The 24,521-nt window shown below is 54.7% G+C and overlaps 1 protein-coding gene across 4 annotated transcripts in view; it reads right to left on the bottom strand.

Annotated features, from left to right (window-relative positions):
• The window catches only part of SH3PXD2A (SH3 and PX domains 2A), a 224,506-nt gene that overhangs the window by 8,595 nt on the left and 191,390 nt on the right, over window positions 1–24,521 (bottom strand). For all 4 annotated transcript variants that reach the window (XM_079136318.1, XM_079136315.1, XM_079136316.1 and 1 more), the window contains 5 exons: window positions 16,085–16,198; window positions 12,202–12,285; window positions 7,179–7,296; window positions 3,485–3,822; window positions 2,078–2,127 (listed from right to left, as the gene is read on the bottom strand). In XM_079136318.1, the coding sequence (XP_078992444.1) occupies window positions 2,078–2,127; window positions 3,485–3,822; window positions 7,179–7,296; window positions 12,202–12,285; window positions 16,085–16,198 (704 nt within the window). The remainder of the gene's footprint in view (window positions 1–2,077; window positions 2,128–3,484; window positions 3,823–7,178; window positions 7,297–12,201; window positions 12,286–16,084; window positions 16,199–24,521) is intronic.

The following is a 24,521-nucleotide window of genomic DNA, read 5'->3' as shown; positions in this document are numbered from 1 at the left end:
CATCCTGACAGTGCCAGATGGTCAGGCAAGCCCCGAACAGCACTCAGGACACTCTCTGTGGCAGACAGAATACACTGCGGTCCTCAGTACCTTTCGGACCTGTATACAGCAACATCTAAGCCCCACATTCAAGGACACTCTTTTCCTTTTTCTTTTTTGCCCCAGCTCATGATTCCAGGCTAATGTGGGTCTCATTCATTCATTCTACAACCATTTGCTAGGTGGCTCCCAGGTGCCAGAAGCTGGTCTGAGGCACCGGGCATCCCATAGTAACCCAAATGGACATGTTCTTGTGGATTCTAGCTTCAACCAGCCTCCATGCTGAGTAGAATGGGCTTTGTGTGTGTGTGACCTACTTCATACAAAAGTGGTTAAAACAAAGTAAAGGGTTGGGGGAGAGGTGAGGGGAGGAAGCAGTTGTGCTGTGGTGGTGACTGTTCTCAGACCCAGGGTAGACCCCCACCACCCCTCCCTTAACTCCTCCCCCCGTCCCCCGCTTTTTCTCTGTGACAGGAAGACAAGAAGACTGCTGGGATCCAGTTCCATTATTTTACCAGTTGTGTTCAAGCCCTTGATGTCAACTCTCTGAGCCTCAGTTTCCTTATCTGCAAAATGGAACTAATAACAGGGTCATTAAGAGACTTACTGAGATATCTAGTGTAGCAAGGGGCATAGGAAGAACTCAAAGACCAAAGGTCTCGAACCCTCATGTCCTAATCCTAATGCTGTTAGTCAAAACAGAGCTGTCTTGGACCACAGTGAGGGGTGGGAGGGAGCTGGTTTTCAGGGACTGAGTGTGACTCAGCCACCCTTCCCCACCAAGTGCCTGACTCTGTGGTCCTGCTGCTTGCTGGCCAGGTGAGATTCAGCAGAACCTACCCGGAGACAGTGATCCTGCCTCAGCAACCCTGAATTTGGTGAGTGTGGAAGGAATGAGCCCATTCTCACACAAATTTAGTCTGCCTGAAAATAATTAGCTTGTGCTAGAAGAGATGGGAGGGAAGCAGCATTCATTGTTCAGCTGTAAGCCCCGAGGGACAAGAGAAATTCCACAGGAACCAAGAGCCAGGGCAAACGCTGTATGTGCAGAGGGTCCCCTCTTCCACAGACTGATGTTACCTCTCTGTAAGGGCAGATGTCACTGATCATAGTGATTTGCTGTAAGCTCAGGTATGACTTTAGCATCTTTCCTGGTACCCCAGAAGGTTCTACCCAAAAGTCAAGTCAACATGGGAAATGGAAACTGTCTGAAAGCCCTTTGCATGGCATTTCACCCTTGGAACAGCCCTAGGAGATAGCTAGGGCTGTCCCTATCTTGTAAGGAAATTGAGGCCTGAGGAAGGTAAGTGACTTGCTGAGGGTTTCTGCACCAAAGTGTTGGAAGTAGAACGACGGTCATGCCTGGCAGGCCTGAAGCTCCAATCCGTCCACTGCTCTGATAACCGTTCTTCGTTCCAGGGCTCTCAGTTTGCCATCACCATTTTGGTCCCCCAAGTCATAGCCCAATTGCACATCTACCTGCTTGAGATGCTGGTCACCAGGAAACCCCACCCACAAGAGGCAAGAACCCAGCAGTGTGGACCCTCTATAAGCTTTGGTGTGAGCCTGTCCTGGCAATCCCCTCCCCTCCCTGGAGGATGCTCCCTGATCTGCCCTCTGCCTTCCCAGGCTCTGGTCCACCACATCCACCAGGCATTCCTGAGCAAGGCACAGCTGAAAGTCTTCCAGGCTAACATGGACAGTGGCCCCATTTCAAGCTCCTGGCAATGCCCTGGCTGGACACCACTGCCGGCCAGTCTAAATGTTTATGTCTGCCAGTGCAGTGGCTGGGATGGATTTATTTAGCTTTGGAGTGCAGTGCGTTTCCAATTGTAAACTGTCCAGCCAGGCCCCTAGAAAGACTGGGATCTGCAGGCCTCCCTTCACGCCTCCAGCCCCACAAAGCTGGAAGCCCCTGCTAGAGTCCTGGAAAACCTCTGGGCCAGTAGGCTCTGCAGCAAAACAGCCTTTCTCTCAGGGCTGCTAGAGTGCAGCCCCAGAAAAGGAACAGAAAGGGATAGGAATTCAGCACACTTACCAAGCTGGATTCTCGGCGTGGTGGAGGTCTTGTCCTTAGGTTTGGGGAGCCTACGAGAAGAGACATGGCTTTAGTAATTCCACTTAGACAATGAGAAACAGGGCCTATACCTGCTTTCCCTAAGTGCGAACAGCTCCTGATCTTTGAAATCCATGCTTCTGCTCCATGTTTACAATGGACCAGAAGCTCTAAAGGCTTCTTCAAGGGGAACCCAAGAAACCCTTACGCTTCCTTGTCTGTTCTTTGGGGGATCCATGAAACCCCTAAAATTATACGCATATATAATGTGCAGACATTTGGGGCATTTTTCTAGGGTAAAATGTACATAGATTTACCAGATTTTCAAAGTTAGGAGTTGAGAGCATGTCTATTTTTTGCTCACTACTAAATCCTTAAAGAGGCTAGCACAGAGCCAGGCAAGAGGGTACATCTAATGATGACTTCCCAGCTGCATGCCTAAAAGGTTTCATGCACAAGGGCCAACAGAGCCACCGTCAGAGCTCAACTAAAAAACAGCTTTCCCCCAGAAGCTGGGATTGCAGGTGTGCACCACCATGCCTAGCTGAAGGAGATCCTTCGCACAAACTCTGCTGAAACCACTTTGTGGAGAGTGCTAAAGTCTCAGCTTCTCATTTTTTCAGGTTTCTAGAAACTGGTAGAAGAGCTGGGTGTGGTGCACACCTATAATCCCAGAGACTTGGGAGGCTGAGGCAGAGGATTGCAAGTTGCAGGCCAGCCTGAGCAACTGAGCAAGACCCTGTCTCAAAATAAAAAATCAAAAGGGCTGGGGATGTAGCTCAGTGGTTGCACACCCCTGGGTTCCAACCCCAACCCCAGTACAGAAGGAAGGGAGGAAGGAAGGGAGGGAGGAAGGAAAGGAAAGGAAAGGAAAGGAAAGGAAAGGAAAGGAAAAGACAAAAGATAATGGCAGAAGGTGGTGAGAGGGAAGGAGTGGTCAAGTCCCAGGAAGATGTTCTTCTACATCTTTCTCTCTAAACAAGCCCTGCAGATAGGGCCCCCATTTGACAAAGCAGGGAAATGTGGGCTTTGTTTTTAAAATCAGCCACGCATTAACCATCTAGGTTCCTAAAGCCTTTAGCATAGTGCAAAAAAGCACTTCTTTCTCTTGGAATACATTCTTCTGAAGACTAGCCTTCCTGGTCCCTGGGGAAGGGGACACTGGCAGCCTGCACTCCTGTGATCGCCTTAGAGGAGCAGCTGGGAGGGCTGAGCCACCACACTCTCCTGCCTTCCCCACTGATGATGACCTGAGCTGAGAACATGGGGGCCAGGGGTTCCTCGTCTGTAGTTTGGGTTCCACACTCCCTTCTGGCTTTCCTTGCACCCTATGCCCCCTCTATAAAGAGCTCTGTGGCGCAAGGACCTGGAGACCAGTGGTATGCTTACTGATCTGGGCCCTCTGAGGGGCGATCCTGGCCACAGCTGGAGAGCCCTGGGCCAGTTTGGAGACGGTCCTCTCGGGGACGCCCAGGGCACTGCCATTGGAAGCATTGCACAGGATTGGCAGGCTGATCTCCTTTTTGGCAATGGGGGCCTCAGAGCCTTCGCTTTCAGCTGGTGGAGTCTCCTTGTCCCCAGACGTCTTCTTGTTGAGCAGGTTGCTGATCTCCATGATGTTCCCAATGATCTCCACCGGGCCCGCCAGATTCTTTTTCCTGGTTGGCAGGTCATCCTTGGCCTTCTTTAGGTAGGATGCCGGTGCCCAGCCCTCTTTGCCCAGGTATCTGTGGGGAGGAGTGGGCCACATCATCATTATAGCTCTTCCATGCCCAGGCCCTAGTGTCCATCTGGCCTTGCCCAGCTGAGCCTTTTCTACCATGCTCTGTTAGACTTGGTAACCCCACTACTCCAGAGAGAACCAGAGCTGAGGGTTGCTGGGAAAGATGCTCAGAGCAGAGCTTCTTCCCTCTAACTCCCTTTGCTTTGCCTGGTCCCTCTTGGCATGGGCTCTCATTCTCTGCAAGGTGGGATAAACATGGGACCCTGAGATTAGCGTTCTCCAGTGGTAGACTTCACAATGGCCATTCACAATTGTGAATGCTATTCCACCATCATTTGGTAACCCTAGAGATAAGACATGGGAGATAAGAGATGAGAAAGTGGTCTATGGAGTTAAATGCCCCAGAGGAAAGAGATTATTAGAGAGGAAAGAGATGTCACAGGGTGACTTCTGGTCTATGGGACCTTGGACAGATCTATTTCCCAGAGCTCAATTTTACTTTTCTGCAAGATGCAGGATCAGAGTAGCTGCTAAAGTGTTTCCAGAAGGATAGACACACTGAGACCAACTAGTAAGAGGTGAATAAAGAAAACTGACCAACTGGGGAGTGTGTTGGTACTATGCAGGGATAGCACATGGGTCAAGTTCACAGAGTAAGTTCATGAACAGGCTAATGGCAACATTTCAAATTAGTGGAGTGAGGATGGATTATTCAATAAGTGATCTGAGGACAAGGCATTACTCAGTTAGGAAAAATAAGAAAGAATGAATCTGGCCTCACACCATGGGGGGGTAGTCATGAATATTTACATAATTTGGGGGGGGGGGTTGAGAAAGACTTTCTAAGTGGGGCTCCAAAAGTAGAAACCATAAATGACAAGAGTAAAGCACATGACTGGGTAAAATTAAAACCATTGGTATGGCAAAACGAAAACAAAACAAACCCAAATGCTCATAAACAAAAGCAAAACACAAATGACAGGGCTGACTTCATTTCTGGTGATTTGATGGCTTCTTAAAACAAGCTTTTCCCCTTTTCTCTGTGGTGTTGAGTCTTTACCCAAATTCACTGGGGACTCGCTTCCTGGACTGGCAATTGCTGGCCAGTGCCCCCAGGCCTGAGTTGCAATGTCCCTGTCTGCTCCCTGGGACACAGCTGGCTCTTTGGAATGGTTCTTCCAGGCCAGATGTCTGACAGTCCTCCCCTTCCCCTTCCTGGGGTGATTTTGTCTCAGGAGCTCATTAGGTGGGAGAAGGAAACTGAAAGTCAAAGTTTCTACCATGTCAGAGCTCTGCTGGAGAGCACAGGCAGGAGGAGGCTCCTTCCGTCCATGACGGAAACGTGCACAGGTTGTCCCATCTGTCTGGGCTTGGAAGGCAGATATGAGTGAATGAAGGACGGAAGTTGGGGCTGTGATGGCACCCAGGTGTAATGGTAACTTTCAAAGGTAGATAGAAGCAACTAGTAAAAGTGCCTAAGCTTCCAATTAGCCAATAGCCAAGGCAAAGAAGAGCAAAATGAGTCCTGTTTACAGCCCGAGTGCCCCCACTTCACAGTTTGTATGTTATTTAGATGAAACCAGGTTCCGGGCAGGGAAATGCAAGGGCACCAGGAGTGGCTGTGTGTCTGGGCCCTTTTCTCTCCAGCTGTTTCTGAGCTCTGAGCAGGGCAGGCTGCAGAGAGTGAGCAAGAGAGAGAGAGAGAGAGAGAGAGAGAGAGAGTGTGTGTGTGTGTGTGTGTGTGTGTGTGTGTGTGTGTGTGTGTGTGTAGAGGTGGGGGAGGAGAAGAAAGACAGGAAATGGGGATCAACAGAGCGTGGAATGCTGGGAAATGGCATACTTAAGGGGGTGTCTGGCAGCCTTCTTAAGGTGGAACTGCTGCGGCATAGTTTTCTCAGTTGGAACTCCCACTGGCTAAGGGACTAGGCCACGGGGACGAGAGTTGACTAGAAGCAGCTCAGAATGAGTTTGTTGGTCATTTCAGAAAACCAAAAAGTGAAGCAAAACAAAGCAAAATAGAAAGCAGCCTTGTAGGTCATTTCCAGGCAAGTGAATGAGGCCACCAGCCTGCCAGGACATTTGCTGACCTTTCCACGTCAAGTTCCTGGCTGCAGAGTCTTGGGCTTGGCTTTAGTTTCCCGGCCTGAACATAAAAATTAGGGGCAGTGACTGTGGGCAACACATATTCAAGTACTGTTCACCCCACCTAGCAGGACACAAAGGGACATTTCGCTACTCCTGAGCGATATATAACAGAGCAAGAACCACGAGGGGAGAGAACTTCCCACAAGGTCACATTAAGGTTTGGATTCCATGTGGCCAGTGGCCTTTGTCCTATCCTTCAGCTCAGCAGACTAACCTTTAACACCATCACGTTCTACTGGGTTCTGAGCAACTGTCCCATGAGTGCTCACATTGCCTCATTCACAGGGGTGCCACAGCAGAACCCTGGCCCCTCTGAGGGAGACCACTCAGTGCACATCCTGCCCATGGTGGATCTGGGGTTGCTGGTGTGCTGGGCTGAGGGGTGATTCTGAGCCCACAAATAGTGGGCAGTCTCCTCCAGCTGGGCTGCAGCAGAGGAAAAGCTGGGTCAAGTCCCCACAGCTGAGCTGCTCCGAAGGAACCAACAGCAGCATCTCCCAAGAGCAAGAGCCTTGGAGGGCAGAGGGGGCTGGAGGGCAGGCCTTGGTTTGGTAATGGTGAGTGAAGCCACAGGGTTCAGTTTACTTCCAGCCAAGTCAGGAGAGCCCCCAACTCCCTGACCCATACCCCTAAATGGACTTCTCAGTTAGGAAGTGGGATTAGGCTCTGGGAGAGGGAGGGGGCAGGGGAAGGAGGAGCCTTTGGGCTTTGGACTCAGGCCTTTCTTCTACCCTAGTCTCATGACAGCCCTGCAGAGTTGAAAAGCCCTCATACACCAAGGACACGGATGCCACAGGCCCACATCTGGAGCCCTAAGGGCTGAGCCGTGGGCAGCAGAGGCAGTCTGCTGGGCCCTCAGCAAGGCCTAGGGACACCAGTGCTCCAAGCTGCTCTAGCTGTGGATCAGACCAGGCAGCCAAGGCCGGATGCAGAAAACCAAATTCAGATGTGCGGACCTCTGGGCAGACAAGCGGGAAGGAACTGCACCATGGCCTGTAGGCGCCTGCTCAGTGCGGCTGGGCTCAGCCTCGCTTTCCTGCTCCAGGGGGCACTCTGCAAAACCGGCACCCCTGGTGGAATTTTTCTGCTGCGCAAGTTGGCACAGGGCTGCTGTCAGTACCTACTCACCAGCGGATGGCCATGGCCACTTTGCACCACCTCTGGGGCCCAGGACCTGGGAGGGGCCAGATCTCATGGCTCTATTAAGGGTCCTACCTGATGTACCACCAGCCCTCCAAATTCTTCCGGATCACCTCCACGGTGACACCCTTCTCAAAGTCAATCTCGTCCTTGCTTTGGCTGGTATAAGGCTGAACGGTGACATACTTCTCCTCTGTGAGTGGACAGTGGGAGTAAGAGAGTAAGATTATTTGAGGTTGGGGTGCAGGCCCTTCTTGTCCCCTCCTGCCCAGTTCTGGCCTTGCTCAACTGCTTGCCAAAGTCCTCTGGGTCAGCTCTGGCTTCTCTGGGGAAGGGAAGGACCAGGCCTCAGGAGCAGCAGTGGAAAGGTCATGGGCACAGAGGTTCCTGCTGCACCCAGTGTGCGCCAAAGCCAGCCAGGCCCAGGTTGCCCACAAAGCCCTGTGAAGCATGAGGTCAGCCCTCCCAATCTGATAATGGCAGCCAGGATGCTGAGCCTGGAGTCCAGAGGGCCCCAGAAGCAGAGTTAGGAGGAACGGCTCTCACAGAACCTGAGTCAGAAAGTCTGAGACCAATGCTGGGTGACCCCCGAATGCATTCAGGACCACCAGGATAACCCTCCTTAAGTGTGCCACATTTCCATCTGTGTCCCATACACTCTTTCCTGGCCCTGCCCTCACCTCGGCCCCTTAAATCCTTCCTCAGTATGACCCTCAGACAGCTCTAGGGGTACCTCCTTGGTGAAGCCTTCACTAAGCACCTGGCCCCCCACTGACAGCAGATCTTGTAATTTCCCCCAGTTCCATGGAACACAAGCCCTATGGGAGTGGCTATTTTGTCAAGATAAAGGTCCTGTGGCCAGGTGTGAGGAACTGCCACAGTCAGGTGGACCTCACCCACTGCTGGGCCACACGTTCTCCACAGCTCCTGGAGCTGTGTGGCCCCAGCCACCCACCAGGTCACTCACTGCTCATCCATGTCTACACTGCTCTCAAGGATCTTGCTCAAGGTTTTCCCAAGGCAACAGAGGGGCACCTTGGGGAACCTCAGGAAGAGCTTGGAAGGACGGGTGTGGGGAGGCTGGGCGCCAGGCATCCCCTTGGCTTCCTTCAGCCTCCCTCCTGCAGGAGGCCCTATGCCTCCCTCAAGGGCCTTTGTTCAGCTTTCCAGGGAGGTGTTTCTTCCAAGTCTGCCCCTGTCTACCCCTGGGTCTACCCCTGTCCTTGGGGAGGCCATAGCTGGCCAGGAAGGACACCCTGCCTCCTAGGTGAGATTCTGCCTAGAGCATGGCTCGAGGCTCAGAGAGGGTCACACTTCCCACCCAGTCCCACTGGGAGAACCAGAGACAAGCGGGGAAAAGCTGGCAATTGGGTGAAGGCTTGGGAAGGTCCTCTGGGGCCTGGGTGCTCCAGAGGTGGAGCGTGCTGGTGCAGCAGGAGGCTGTGGGCGGTTCTGCCAGAGGAAGGCTGGGCGGGGCCGGCGGCCCAAGTGGGAAGCCTGCAGAGAGCTGGAAAGAGTAGGAGCTGGCCTGTAAGAGCCCCTCCTGGCTCCCAGCTGTGACAACCACCCCCTGGACTCCTTGGCTGGACCCTCAGGCAGCCTGCCTGAGCCTCTGGCAGCTGTCGGGGAGGGGGACAGCTGCCACCCCAATTCCCTGCTCGGGGAGGGCCATCTGTTCATTCTCCCCTGGATTATCAGGGTCCCGTCTGCAGCCCTGTGCTGGGCCAAGATAGTGACTCCCTTTGGGGTGGAGGCGGCTGTCCTGCCAGGCTGCAGGATGGAACTGATGGGCCATTGGCCTCATCTGAAAGGCTGCCAAAAAGCAAAGTGTGGGTGACGACCCACAGGGGCTGTGCCACTGCGCAGCGTGCTCTCCACAACTGAGGGCCTTTCTCAGCTCTGACTCAGGGAGGGCCCAGATTCCACTCCAGCCCCACCTAGGACTGCTGCCAAGCCTGCCTGAGAACCTGCCCAGACAGACTCTGACTCGGGCCTTGGAGCAGCTCCCGCTTTCTGGGCCAACCTTCGCTCTCCTGCCTGCTTCTGGTCCTGCTCCGTTTTCCAGTGGGGCACGGTAAACCCTGGCCCAGGCAGTGGCCTGAGGTGCAGCACCAGGCCCCAGGAATCCACGGTCTGAGGCCCGGGGGAGGTGAGGCCTGTGCTTCATATTTTGTCTTTTTTGGCTGGGCTATTTTTAAAAGTCTGTGGTTTGAGCAGGAAGCCACCATTAAAGTTTTCCTAGGCAAGGTTGCTTTTGCAATGAAAAATCACAGTTCTTGAGGGGAAGATGAGAGAAGCCCTGCCCTGCCCCGTAGCCAAGAACAGGGTCTTGACCATGTAGTGTGGGCTCAGCCTCCCAGGGCAGCCAGAGTCCCACAGGCCATGAAGCTCCTGTTTTCTCTGACCTCCTGGGATAGGGAGGGGGACAGAACCAGATACCAGTTCTGGCCTGCAAATTTGAGTAGGTCCTGCAAAAGGCCCTGTTCTTAGGGGCTCTGGGCTCTGGACACGTCCCCTTGGAGTTTATGTGCTCCTTGTAAGAGCACTGGCTGCCATTGAGGCTCACCCTGCCCTAGTCACTGGGCAGGACAATGAGGGAGAATTTAGGTCCCTAATCCCTGAAGCCAGGCAGTCACACCAACTCTTCCTGCTTGACCCCATGGGAAATTGGCCTTCTGTTCTGGTTGGCTCGAATGGAAGAGGCATGGACTGCCTCCATTTGGATGTGTGCCACATGGGTCCTCCCAACTCACAGGTGACTAGAGGGACAAGTGGAGACAGATACTCTTCTGGACCTGGCCCGCAAACCCCACAGTGGGGGTATCCAGACCAGAGAATGCACAGATGGACAGAAATGGCCTCGGTGGCCTGCTGAGTGGTTCGAGTGGGCCAGGGTCTCTGGAAGAGCTGAGGGACGGGAGGCGGTGAGCTCAGGGGCCTCCAGGGCTGCTGTGATTGTGCCATGCAGGGACGGTGGCACTCCTGCCCTGGTGAGGCCTGGCCAGGTGGCTGGCAGGGTGAGTGGGCAAGGGGAGGTGGACGGACTGCTCTGGTTTGGGAGGCGGGGGCTGGAAGCCCTGCAGTTTCCAAACCACAGAGGCCTCCTCTTTCCAGACACTTTCCCCTCTGTCAGCAGTCTCTCCGGCTCCCCTCCCGGCCCCCACAACTCCCTCGCCCCTCCATGAGGGAGAGGCCTTTGATTCCAAAGGCCTGGCTGGCTGTGGGGATGGGGAGTAGAGTGGGGGCCCCGGGAAGCACTGCTTTCTCTTGTCTAGCTCTTCAATGTCCCCTCTCCACCCCGCCCCGCCCACTCTGCTGTTTGCAGTGCATGTCCCCAGCCAGCTCTCTGCAGGCTTCTCTTGGCCGCCTGGTTTAACAAAGCAAACGGCTGGAAATTATGCCATTTAGGTCTCTTGGCCTCTTATTTGGGGCAGGGGTACATGCTAGGTATGGGTGATGTAGCTGTATTCCTTTGGTTGGGTATTTCGGTCCGCATGCACCATCCTGTGAATAGCTGGGGATGTGCCGCCTGTGGACCCTTGACATGGGGGTTATGTGTATGTGGACTTGTGGGTGTTGCTGAACATGACGATGCGATGTGACTGTGAGCCGTTAGTTGTATGTATAAAGCACGTGTGACTGTAAATAAGGTACGGTGGCGTGGTCTGCGTATGGTTGCATAATTGGAATTATGTATGCGTCCTGTGAGTGGCTGTGTGCACAGGACTGTCGATGTGTAGCTGCGCTGGGGAGGAGGGGTTAGATGTGACAAGGCACTGCAGCCACGCCTGTGGCCACGCCATGAGAGCTGTGTGGGGGCATGTACTTTCCCAGTTACGTGTCTGTGGAATCAGTCATGTTTGGGGCTCAGTGTGTAGAGCGTGGAGCAGGCCAAACCCCTATGCCTGTGATTACAGGTCCATATTCCACTCTCCTTTGCCACCAGGGCTGAGGCTGCTTCCCAGGAGTGCTGTTCCTTCCCTCTGGCTTGAAAGTGGCCTCTGCTTTACATTCTGCCTGGTGCTGTTTCTACAGCTCAGCCCCCCGGGGTCCAGCCCCTGCTCCTCCCTCAGAACAAGCTGGGTTCCTCACGGCCAGTGCTCTGAGCCTGATGCTGAGCCAACCACGGGCTGTGGCCACCCAAGAGTCCAGACTTCCTGCTGCCTCAGGGTTGGGGCAGACACCAAGACATGCTCCCACTGTCTTTTGGAAACAAGCTTTGAGGGTGGTGAGTGTGAGCTGGGCATCTCTGTGTTCCCAAAAGGCCAGTGCTCAGTACGTGACCCTCGCAGGGGTGACAAGCTGCTTCCAGCTGTGTCTCACCCTGAGGAGCACACTCTCTGCTCTTCGTGGGGTAGGAGAAACTGGCCATCCACCAGTCTGGGGTGCTGCAGATGGTGAGGGGTGTGTTCAGAGGTCCACGCCCTCTTCCCTTACCCCCCAGGCTCCTGCATGTTGGGAAAACTCTAACAGCAATTGTCTCGCCTCCTCAGCAGTCCATAGCAGGTCAGGAGGCTCCCTGGAGTCCTCCTGCTTCAGCCCCTCCTAAAACCCCAGTCTACTGCTCTTGCAGGGGCCTAACCCCTTACCCTAGCTGGTCAGGGCTGCGCCCTGGTTCCAGGCTGTGCCTGGCTTCGGCACCTTTTCTAGTTTAAGTGGGGCTGACCAAAGTGGGAGTGGGCTGGTCCTTCTTTGACAAGGTCAGCCTGGCCAAGGGAGTCTTTCTCAGCAGAAGGAGACAATGAAGGATGAAGTGAGATACCCTTATAGGGACTGAGATCCCTCTGGTTCCTTCCATCTATGCTGTCCAGGGCAAGCATGGTCTTTCTTAGAGACCTGCCTCACCCACCTCCTCAAGACTCTGCCTTAAGTCCCATGACCCCATATCCCCAGGACACCAGCAAATCAGCACCACCCCTAGCCCACCCCAATTCCCAAGCAAGGCCCCTTCCCCACTCCCAGTTGAAGAAGGTGAGAGGAAAGTCTGGCCTGTACCTATGGTAAAGTCAGGAGGCCAGAGGCAGAGCATAGAGGGTGGGAAGGAGCAAGCATTAGTGAGAGACAGCAGGCATTAGTGAGAGGCGTGTGCCCCAGTCACCTCGGCTGTGCTGCCTGTTGACCATCCCGCCCAGGGTCCACCGGCGATCCAGGCGCCGCAGATGGGCCTTGCGTCTCTTGGACACTGGTGTGGGAGATGGTGATGGAGCACGTGGCCGACACGAACCAACGGAGAGAATGGAGATGAGGATGAGATGGGATGGGGCTGGAGGGGAGGAGGGGAGGAGGGGAGGAGGGGAGGAGGGGATGGAGCGGGGATCCAAACACGCTTCTAGGTCATCATTACCTGGACTGAGCCGAGGGGCAGACCCGGCTGGATGTGGGTAGATCTCACAGGTGATATGGTTGGCATGTGGGAAAAAATGTAACCAAACCCAAACCTCTCAGTTTATGCCCCAGAGCCATGGAGTCAACTACAGAGCTTAAGATCCCGACCGGGCGTGGTGATACATGTCTGGAATCCCAGCGACTGGGAAGGCTGAGGGAGGAGGATGGCAAGTTTAAGGTCGACCTCAGCAACTTAGCAAGAGACTACCTCAAAATAAAAAACTAAAAAGAGCAGATCTGATCCCAGTGGTAAAGTGCCTGTAAAGTGTCAATCTCAGTACCTTCCCCCCACCCCCCAAAAAAAAGTCCCTCTTTGGGAAGTGGCCCCGCTGCAGCGATCACTGTTTCCGGGGTAGGCTGATTCAGAGGGCTTGAGGTCCCAGACGGCCTGGGCTGACATCGACTCACTCAACAAGTATGACTGTGAGCTTGCCACTATGGGCCAGGCAGCACGTGGGGAGGGATGAGTGTGCCCAGGATAGACCTGGAGTCCCTTCTAGGCAGGCCTCGCACTTTCTGGCTTATATCTTTGCTTTCCCACTTGTCCCACTGGATAGAGTCCTTTGAGGATGAGGACTTTTCCTCTTTTTTTTTTCTTGTACCAGGTATTGAACCCAGGGGCACTCAATCACTGAGCCACATCCCCAGCCCTTTTTGTGTATTTTGTTTAGAGACAGGATCTCACTGAGTTGTTTAGGGCCTTGCTAAATCAAGGAGGCTGGCTTTGAACCGTGACCCTCCTACCTCAGCCTCCCAAGCCACTGGGATTACAGGAGTGTGCCACCACACCCAGCAAGACTTTGCCTCTTGTTCGGCATTCCCACAGCCTAGCACAGTGCCTCTGACCTAGGGAAAGTTTGCTGAATAAAACACACAGGTGCAGATGCCGCAGCCCTGGCCCTTCTCCCTTGTGCCATCCACTTGGGTCTTTGACAACAGAGACTGAGTTTCCCCAGCTTGTCCCTGCTTGAGATCCCTCTGCCAGGGCTGCTTTCTGGACAAACCCTGCACTGGTCCTCTAGTTATTATGGCTGAGTTTTGAGCCTCCATGCACCCCTGTGCTCAGGCCCCAGTTCTGGGTGCCCCTACCTTCCTATGGGACTTCCAGGGGGAATGGACACTGGACCAGGGCTCCAGGGTGCCTGCTGGCCCTGCCACCTGGAACTGCAGGAGGAGGCTTCCAGGTGGCCTGGAGCCAGGGGAGGAAGGGAGGCCAAAGGTAAGAATGAGAGAAAAACTGCCCAAACCCCTGCAAGGCCTTCTGGGACACATTTGCTCTCCCTGGGAGGAGACTGACCCATCTGCCTCACATAAGCCGAGGTCTGGGAAAAAGGCGAGGAGGTGTGGACTACAGTCCAGACCCACCACCAGCGACCTGTGCCACCCTGTGAGGCCTGCCATCCCTCTCCAAGCCTGTTTCCTGACTTTTCATAGGGTGACACTTCCTTCTCTGGCAGGGGCCAAGACAAGGTTTTAAGAAGCCCTGGGGACATTAGTCAGGTCCTGTGTGGGGTTTTTCAGGTGGGGTGGCGTGAGGGAGTAGGGCCTCTTTGGGTGACAGAGGGACTTCAGCTCATGCCTGGACCTGGAGCCACCTTTATGGTAGCTGACATTTATTCCCTGCAAGCTAGGCCCAGTCTAACCCACTCACAGACCACTTCACTCAAGCCTCGCAGAAGCCCTGTGTGGTCAGCACAAGCCCCAATGCACGAGTGGAGAAGCAGAGGTCCAGGGGTGCTAAGGGACCTCCCAAGTTACACAGCTAGCACACAGCTGCAGCACTGTGGACATAGCACAGTGGCTGGTCCTACCAGAAACTGTAAAAGGGGGCATGTGGGTGCACAAGTATACACACACACACACATGCGCACACGCGCGCCCAAACACAGAACTTCACACTGATTGCTGCCTGATTCTTACTCCATCAAGGCCAAGGTCCTCAACAAACTGCCATCCCCTGTTCTATGCAAAGTACTTGTGTGTCTTGTTCAAACCAGGCTGGCATCGTGCTCCCAGGCCTGCCAGACTGCTTCCCGCCCTGGGCTTTTACTCACTCTACCACGTACACCTCTCGTCTGCCCTTGCTGGTGTTGCCTTCGTAATCACACACTCTCCTAGAGTGGCCTCCCTGCACATGAGCAGATGCTTCACGAGAAGCGTGTGGCACAATGGTTCGGCCCAAGAGGACCTAAACCTGAGAAGCAGAACAGCAACAGTGTTTTCCACACGTGGTGGCAAGGGCATCTAAAGCACCTGGCCTAGCACTGGGGCCTCTGTGAGCCATTGTTATTGAGGGGCCCCAGCATGCCTCCCAGGATGCAGAACTAGGTAGGAGGAGGAATCTAGGAGTACAGACCAGGCCACCCCAGGGCCAAGGCCCTCCTCTGGCCCAGAGGACCAGACAGGAGAGGATGCAGGCTCAGTCTCTGGGCTTAGGGATCAGCCCAGCCTGAAACTCGTGCCCTCCCTGATGGGGTCTAGTCCCTGGAGACCTGGCCAAGGTGGATGTGCATTGAAAAGGTCAAGCTCTGATCAAGGGGCTGAAATAAAGTGTTGACATAGGAAGAAGGGTGGGGGCCCCAACCGCCAACGAACTAACTGACATTTAGGGGAGGGAAGAATAAGGAGCTGGCGCTGGGGGAGCTGCTTATTTTGGCCCGGGCAGCAGGGAGGTGGGTGTGGAAAGAGCAGACCTAGAGGTGGCCTGAGCCCTGGGTGGCAGGCCTGCATCTCTCTGGCTCATGGACACATCCATCTGGATTGTTCCCATGGTTGGTTAGGGAAAGATTTGCCACTGCCAGGCCACGGGAGGTTTGGAAGACACTAGGAGCAGGCAGCAGGGAACCGGGGGTGGCTCAGAAGTCCTGGGCTTCAGTAGCCTGCTTTGGGGAATACCGAGTCCACAGACAGGCTGCCAAGGCCAGTGTTGGCCTGGGGGCAAAGGCAGGCTCCTTGAAATGCAAGGAGAAACACCCAGAAAAACCTCATGGAGCCAGAGTTAATCAGAGGCTGAGTGAAAGGCCTGAGTTTCCTCATGGATCCAGGAAATGGCTCATGGACCTGCCTGAGCCTGTGCCATCGGCCAGGCTGGCGGCCACCCGGGGAAGGACACACACACACACACACACACACACACACACACACACACACACACACACACTCTCAAAGCAGGAGTCAAACACCCCTAGTCTCTTGGGGTCATCCTTGTTGAAGGAAGCCCAGTGAGGGGCTGGGACCATAGGCAAGCCTCTGTGGGGTCCTTGAAGCCTCTGTCCGGGGCTTCCAAAGAGAGGGAGTTTTCTGGGGGTTTCTAGCTCTAAGAATATTCTTCCCAGCCTCTGTCCCAAAGTTGCCAAAGCCTGGGGTCTGCACAAGGGAATTTCCCTTGTGTTCTCAGCCCATGTGGGGGCTGGCCAGAGCGGGCCTGGGGAGGTGAGCTTGCGGGCTGGTTTCCATACAGTGGAAGGTGCCTGGCCCCACTCACTTCAGTGGCTCTAGGAAGAAGAGCCTCCTGCCTCCAGGAGGGGCTGACCCCAGAGGCAGCTGGCCATGCACCCCAACCTCTACTCTCCCTCCGAGAACCTGCAAACACTTACCTTCCCCGGTCTTGGAGGTGTTGATGTCTGAGTCATCTCGAGTGCCATTCTGGGCCTCCAGGTAGGTGGCAGGGACCCAGCCCTGCTCCTCAGAGGTACTCACAAACCACCATCCTGCAGAAGGGACAAGAAAGAACAGGCCATGAGAACCTTTGCAGGATGGCGGAGGTGGACTGGGGGCTGGGCTGTGGAAGGAAGGAGAGGCTAGAGGACAGGGTATGGGGCCAGGCAGCCCGGGCATCCAGCAAAGGCTTGCCCTTGGCCAGCCTCAAGGTGCCTGTGTTTCATCGAGACAGAAAAGACCAACAGCCTCCCTGAGATGACCAAACAAACTGCTATCCATCCCTACAGTTTGATGAAAAAAAAAAAAAAAAACCACAAAGACAAAATAGAAATAACGATATCCTGCATGAGAAATGTACCTCGTGGGAAAAGCCAAGAGAGCTCCGTCCATGCACAGATGTGAGTCAACCCACTCTGACCACGGGAAGGCTGGACGTCGGCGCCTCCTCTGCTTTCAAAGGCAGCCAGGCATGACAGCCTCACGCTTCCCTAGCACAGGTCAGCGGTACCATCACCTCAGCGCCTCTCCCAGCCGCCCTTGAATGGTGTGGTCATTTCAATCATAGTAAGCGGGCAGTGCACCCTCACATGACCCCTGCCAATCACAGCCACACAATGAAGACTAACCAGTTATTTCTGCACCTGGTCCTGAGGAGCCAACAGCTCAGAGAACTGAACCAGCCCTCTCTACAGAGGATGGCCCCCGGAGGGCCTCTGAGTCAAACAGGCCTGGGCCTCGATGGGTTTTGCAGAGCTGCAAGCAGAATGTAGAACTCTCCAGAAAGGGTGGTTGGCAGAGGGCGTTTGAGAGTGGGCCTATTTGGTTCAGAGGCCTCAAATGGATCAAATACCACAGTCCAGGGCCCCTGCTGGCTGCCTGGCATGACCCACAGTCTGTCCATCTCTTCCTGGGGTGAAAAACCCAGGTCCTGCCCTCTGCTTCCTGGGCCCACCTCAGGCCTGGCCAACCCCAGTGACCAAGGCCTTCCCCTGACACAACCCATACAAGCCTGAAAAAAGCAGCCTGGCCCAGCAAGTCACGAACCATCAGTCAGGGAAAACTAGGGACACACTCACACTGCTAGTAGAAGTGAAAACATGGTCTAACTTCCTTTTCTTCCTGCTCTGGCTCCAAAGCCCCATCTCCCAAGACCTTGAGTGCCATAAGCTGGTCAAGAAGCACTAGAGGATCTTTCTCCAGAATGATGTCCAAGGAGGTTTCTCTGTCCACTCTTTGAGTGTAGGCTGGAAGGAGGCAGAGGGCCAGGGCTGCCCACTCAGGGAGAGGAAATCAGGAGCAGCCAGTGGGAGTGGGGACACTTCAGGCACTCTGTGGCCTGAGACTTGGGGTGGGCATGGAACTCCCCTTCTCAGCACAATTCAGGCTGGTAAAGAGCTGCATCTTGCTTGAATAGGATGAACGTGGCCACCTTCATCTTACCCATAGCCACCTGCATATTCTGATCCTAACAGACAAGAGCCACCAGGAGGGCTGCTTGGAGTAGCACCACCACCCTCCTGGAAGCCCAGGTCACAATGGCTTGGCTGCTCAGAGCTGTGGCTGATGGGGCCCTGAAGTAGCCAAAGCGTGTTGGCCTTTTCAGGGGTCCTTGGCTGGGATACCTGCCCCTCAGCCTCTAGGGCAGCACTTGCAGGGACCCTATCAGACTCTGCCAGGAAGCCCCAGTCCCAGCAGTTTCTCCACAGACCCTGGCTGAGGATCATGGAGCAAGGTTGCTCCATCTCACTTCATTTGCGTCACATGACCTTGCCTCCTTAACCGCTGAAGTGGGCCCATCTGACTGACCATCTCTCTCTCTCTCTCTTTTCGTAGCAGAGATTGAACCTGGGGTGTTCAACCACTGAGCCACATTCTCAGTCCTTTTTTATATTTTATTTAGAGACAGGGTCTTGCTGAGTTGCTTAAGGCCTTGCTAAGTTGCTGAGGTTGGCTTTGAACTCATGATCCTCCTGCCTCAGCCTCCTGAGTCACTGAGATCACAGGCATGCACCCCCACAGCTGGCTGGCCAGCCATCTCTTGACTGGCTTGTCATCTCTCCAGACACTGTGATGATTCAGGGATAGGTCTGTGACCCAAGCAAAGCTATTCAGGGACTGTTCTAGGAGTTTTGATGGTGCTTTGATGATCTGAATCCTGAGTCCCACACAAAGCCTGGGCATGTGGGAAGAGACAGCCTGAAAGCTAAGTCAATAAAGAAGCAGGGAAGTCATGAGGAGGAGGATGAGCCAGGACTGAAGGACATCTTCCACCCTGGAGTCTGGTGTACCAAAACTAGACCAGCCTGCCGGACCTCCTCATTGAATGAGCCAAGGAACTGTTCATTGGCCTGGAGGTCCATGGAAGAGGGCAACTGATTAGCTGACCTGGAGCTGGGTCTCAATCATTTGAACAGAGAGAGGCCTCGCTAATCACCCTTCACAATCACCAAGCATCACGTGAGCCCAGTCTGGAGAATAAAAGTCACCCGCTACCACAGACCTCAGCAGGTGGGCACTGAATCCTCCAAGTCGCCCCAGGCAAGGTGCCACTGCCCCAAATCCTGCTCACCAGGATAACCCGCCAGACCCCAAAGAGCAGTCACCAACTTTTGGTCACTTTTGGAGACTCTTGAAAGCTGAGGATTACACATGACTTCCCCGGTCAAGAGTCTTTCACATCTCATCCAGATCCTTCCAAGCAGACCTCCAAAGACTGAGCCATGTCCAGTAGCCAAGGGAGTGCCTGGAAGGCCTGGCCTCAGATGGGAGCCTTTCTTCTGGAGAGTGGGTTTCTCCAGGACAGGCCTGGGCAGGGGCCAGGGATTTTATTGTCATTGGATGAAATGAGATGTGCTTTGAGGAACAGCGTAGCTCAGGAGCGCGCTTTGGTTGAGAATTTGCCAAGACCACTTCGTAACCATCCTCTTTTTCCACACCAACGTGTCCCTGCCAATGCTGCGCTCCCAAACAACTTCCCTTCTCCCTGTTCGTCCACACTGGGAGACTACTCCCTTCCCTTGTGTGAGCTCAAGGCCCCAGATGAGCAGGCGTCTTGGTGGTCTCACGGCTGGCTGTCTTCTAAGCCTTCTCTCTACTTCTGGAACTTCAGGTCCAAAGTCATCCTCAGCAGGAGGCAAGGCTCCCCTCCATGAGCAGAGCGGGACAACATTCGCTCTGCTGGTGACTATGAGCCCTGAAACCCCTGCTTTCTGGGGGATTTTCTCCTCAGTCTCATCCAGCTGGTCTATATCCTGAAAAGTTGGGAAGCAAGTTCTGGAGCTGCTGCCCTCTTGCATGGACCTTCCTTTTTGTCTCAAGGGCCTTATGATCTCAGGACTTGGGTCCCTTCTCTGTTGGAAGCATCGTGTCCTCTCCCCCTTATTCCATTCCTGGGAACCCTTCCATGTACATGCGGCTCTTTCCCTTCCCCAGGAGCCAGGGACTCAGGGCAGAGGGTTGATCTGCACCTGTGAGCACCAGGGGTACTTCCAGGGCCGGGCAGGCCAGGTTCTCCTTCTATCTCTGCTGGCCTCCCAGCACCCAGGGGGAACTGGACAAGGCTTGCTGAGGGGTTGAATGGATGTCAGAGGTGTCCAGTGGGCAAAGCATCACCACACTTGGCACCTCACACTGTCTCTGGATGTCCCATGTGTCCTGTTGTCTGACTCCTGCACTTTCTAAAGTCTCCATTGTTCCAGAAGCTTCTGGGATGACTACACACATTGCCTACTGACCGTGAGCATCTCTCTCCCCCCAAACAGAATCTTAGAATTCTATTCTGCTTTGATCCTAAGACCTGGGTCTAATACTGTCATCCTCCCAGCTTGGTGGCCCCTGACAATCTTGCCTGGGAATACTAGCCTAGGCTTCCACTCCAGCACAACGCTTGCAGAGCTGGGCTGTGTGGCTTCTGACTCAGGTTCCTCCTGAATCAGCTCTGAGGAGGAGACTGGCTATAGAGAAGAGTCTGCCAGAGGCTTGGCTGTGGGCATCTCTGCTGAGCCAACAGACAGGCTCAAACAAGGCCTAGGTGGGTGAACATGGTACCCACCCTGGTTCCACACAGACCTTCTGGCATTCCTGGCATGAATCACATGGCTAGGTCTCCTGGAAAGCCCCCCTGGCCTGCTCCCACCCATGGCTGCTGACAAGCCTCTCCCAGATGCCAGTGGCTCAGACATTAATCCTGGCACCAAAGTAACTGTTCCTGTGAGGTACCAAGACAACCTGACCTCCTGGGTGTGGCTCGGCTGTCCAAGAGGGCTCAAGGCCCAGCTAGCAAGCCTTGTGGGGTTCCCAGGATCACCCCAATATGTGCAGGGCCTTGCTGCCTTTTGTAGTCTCTGTGTGCTGGGTGTGGGTGCAGACCAGAGCTTGTATTTGAGTCTGCATGAGGTGAGTGATGTATGTGTGCACATCTGTTTGGCGGGGGGCATATGGGCACCTGGGAACAAAGCTAGGTCTCTGTGTGTGTATTATAAATAGTTACAGCCAAGCACAGGGAGGGCACTGTGTCAGGCACCAAGCTTGACAGACATCCCTTTACTCCTCAAGGATCTTGGGAATAATGTTACTCTCAACATCCCTCTGCTTTACAGGAGGAAGCTCGTGCTATGAATTCCGGGGGTCAGATCTGGATTCCTGGCCCCCATGTGAGGGTCCTCCAGCAGTCAAGGGGAATCATCAGGGATGCCCTGCTCTGCAGAGCTTCCAGGCTTCCCTCGGGGTTTTGGAAGAATGGAGGTCTTCCCCCTGCATGTCTGGCTCTCTCCCAGTTGTTGTACTTCATGTCTGTGAGCATGGAGGGCAATGGGGCCATGCACCCTGGGAGGTTCCCTTCCTGCCCCAAAGGCCTCAGGATCACTCTCAGTCTGGCTTCTGTCCTTTGGCTCACGTGGTTCCCTGCACAAAAGTCCTGCCATCTCCTCTCTCCTCGCTATATCCATATCCAGCTCATCCTAAGTCCTTGCTACAGCCCACCTCTTCCAGGAAGCCTTCTCTGACAGATCTCCAGGTCCCAATAGTATGCAGGGCATCACCATAGCTGCTTTGATGCCTGAGAATTATCTTGTCAGCACTACAGGCACCGGGTCTACTTTGTATCTGGGGCAGAATTGCGCTTGCAGTCAGTAGCCTGGCCGATGAGGAAACTGGCACAGCGAGGATGTGCAGGAGCCAAAGGTCTGAGTCTGAATTCCTCTACTGCCACTTCTCTGCTCTGTAGCCTCAGGAAACTGCCTTAATCTCTCTAAGCCTCAGTGTCCTCATCTGTGAAATTGTAAGAATACAAATGGCAGCTATGGACTTGATTAAGCTCTTCGTTAACAAAGATAACCACCCAGGACCAGCACAGCTACCTCTTCTTCCAGCCACCAGGAAGATGATTCTAGTCTCCAAGCTGGCCTCTGCTAGCCTTGTTCTTCCATCCTCCTGGCCTCTTTGGAGAGAGACTCAGTGAAGTTCCACTAAGTTACCTGGCTCTGGACTGTGGAAGTGACCATGTCTGTGCCCACGTGGCACAGACTGGCAGCCACACCTGGCCTCTTCCTTGAGCAGTCAACTGTAAAGGGGGAGCAGGCTCTTTTAGGGGGTGAGGCAGTGAGACTGGTGGGAGCGGGAGATGGTGGGGACCCCCTAAGACCTTGGCTGGCTGGGAGATACTTTGGCATATGCCTCCAGCCCAGCCTGGCAGCCCTGCCCTGTGACACCTGCCAGGCCCTTGCTTAGGAAGGTTTTCCACCTGGAGTAGTGTTAGCTGAGGTGACCCCTCCCAGATGGGGGCAGGCAAGGGGATCCCACATCCAGTTCCTCAAATGGGAAACTGCTGGCTGTTCCAGAAGAACCCTCAAGGGGACACTGCAGACATCTGACATGCAGGAGAAACCTGGCCTTCAGACCAGGCCCCGCTCTCGGCTAGTCATCAAGGAGAACAAACAACTGGCCAATTCCTTGAGAGCTGCCTCCCTCTGGCCTTTCCTTCAGTCAGGGCTGTGTTTCTGCAGTGCCAGGGGCCAGGACCCAGTCCTTTCCAGCAGGCAAAGGCCCAGAAGGCATAGCGACGATCCTATCATTCAGAGCCAGCTCTGCTTGGTAGGCCCCAGGAACACCCTCTTCTCAATGGCGGATTCAGGGGCCAGGGAGTGGGAAGGGAGACCCGCAACCCCAGGCCAGAGCCCAGCTCTCCAGGCTATAATAATCTTTAGGGACTGGTCCTGTTTGGCCTGGGCTCACCTGTTTGGTCAATTTCAAAGGCCTGCCAAATGGACTCCAACTGGGGACTCTCAATGCTACTGGGGGTGGGGAGAGAGAGAAAGGGCAGAGACTTAGAAACTAAGAGGGACACAGACCAGGATGGAGAGTGAGGCACGAGGGACTGAGAGACAGAACGAGGGAGTGCTGGGGGCCCTTGGCTCTGCAGGAGGGGCTGAGCCTGACTGGGGCAGCAGGAAGTGATGGCCACTCCCAGGCCACTGCTGTCCCCAGGGTGACCAGGCCACAATGGCCTCCTTAAGGAGGGAGGATAATGAGCTCATTAGGGCCAGAGTGAGGCCAGCTGCACACAATTAGGATGTTAATAAAGTCCTCTGAGGTCACAGCTCAGCCTAGGACAAAGCAGATGGTGGGGGAGGGGAGACCCTGCTCCTTCCTCTCCCTCTGACATCCTCCCAGTCCTTCCAGATGTCGGGATGCGTCCTCCATGGAGCCCCGACCCTCCTTCCTCTCCCTGCTCACCCAGGGGTCCCTTGGATAAATCTTAGCCTCCTTTCCAGGTCAGGCTTCAGTTTGGGAACCTCACTTTACCACTTCCTAGTTGACCTAGGTGACCTGGGGCAAGCCACTAGTCCTCTCTGAGCTTCACTGGCATACCAGAAAAATAAAAACCACTCACATCAGGCCCTGCATCAGGGACACACGATGTAGACAATCTCCAGGAACTTTTCACAAGCACCTGGCACGTGCTGGGCACTGCCCATGCATGGGAACACCAGCACCGTGAACGACACACTTTCAGGGGTCGGACTCTGCTTCCCGTCACCCCAGGCATGGCACGCAGTGGGGACTCAATTGTGTGGTGGCAGCTGAGGCCAGCAGGAGAGCTCTGGCTTCCCAGTTTCAGCCCATATTCAGATTCTTGGAGTTTGGGAGACTTAGCAGACTTCAGCTGACATTCGGGCCTTGCCTGTTCTTCCCCTGTACGTTACTCCAAGTCCTTCCCACCTATGGATGCAGCACGCTTGGAGCGCTGACTTTGACCCAGGCCTCCCTAAAGGTTCAGGATCCAGGTGCAGAAGGGCAGTTCACAGAACTAGGGAATGTAGAAGACACAGCCCCAGACCGCAAGCTTCTTAGGGTCTTGCTGGTTTGGGTTATGGGGGAGCCAAAGTCCCTCTTCCCAGAACCTCAACCAGTACCTGCTGCTTGCATGTCTTGGCATGGGCCTTGTCCTCTCGGGCAACAAGTATAGGTGCTCCCATGTTCTTTGCTTAGAGCAGGTTTGCAGAAGGGAGCAGGGCAGGTATCAGTGAGCACTAAACAGAGAAGCTGAGGAGACACTGAGGAGAGGAAGAGCTCTAACGTGGACTGGCCAAGCCACACCTGGCCTCCCTCCAAGGGGCTGCTTCTGCCCTGGCCCAGCTTGGCCCCTCCCTATAACCTTGGGGCAGGGACCAGAGGAACTGGAAATGCAGGCTGCCCATGCATGCTGTGCCTTTAAGAACAGTGAAAGGCCACCCTTCCCAGGGCCAGGCCTCCCTGGTCAGAAGGCTCTGTCACTGCAGCCTTTTGCCAAGACACACTCCAGCTCTCAGCATGTGGCCTCTATGGTCCAAAGAAAACAGGAGTGGCTTTGGAGCGGGGCAGAGGCTCCCCGAGTCCCTCCTGTGTGCTCCCCCACAACTCCTGTCTTCCGGGCCTACTCAACTGGCCCTAACCCTGGCACCAGCCCTGCTCTGTTGTCCAGGGCCTTCCCTTCCCCCAGATGGGGCCTGAGGCCACCAGGGCCCCAGAACCTTCCCTGGGTGCCTGGATTCCAAGACCATTAGCACAAGCTGCTACGTCACCATTTGGAAGACTCCGTGCAGTCCATGGCAGGAAGACACAAGAGCTGGGCTTCTGCCACCTCTCCCACCTCAGCTCCAGCCTGCCCACCTCCTTGGACCAGCCCAGAAGCCCAGGGCCGGGCTAGGGCCCAGACAAGCCTGCAGTGCTCTGGTGGATCTGGGCAAGCCAAGGTCATGAGCAAGGCACTCAGAAGGTGGCCGGCCTAATGAGCATTTATAGACAGGGGACACGTGACAGAATGATAGGTAAAGGACATGGTTTTAAGGGCTCTAGAGTCAGGCTGCCTGGCATCAAATCCCAGTTTGGCCACTT

The sequence above is a fragment of the Sciurus vulgaris genome, assembly GCF_902686455.1.
Source record: "Sciurus vulgaris genome assembly, chromosome: 4".
NCBI lineage: Eukaryota > Metazoa > Chordata > Mammalia > Rodentia > Sciuridae > Sciurus > Sciurus vulgaris.
The sequence above is the reverse complement of the archived record's forward strand: the minus strand, read 5'-3'. Positions and strand labels throughout refer to the sequence as shown.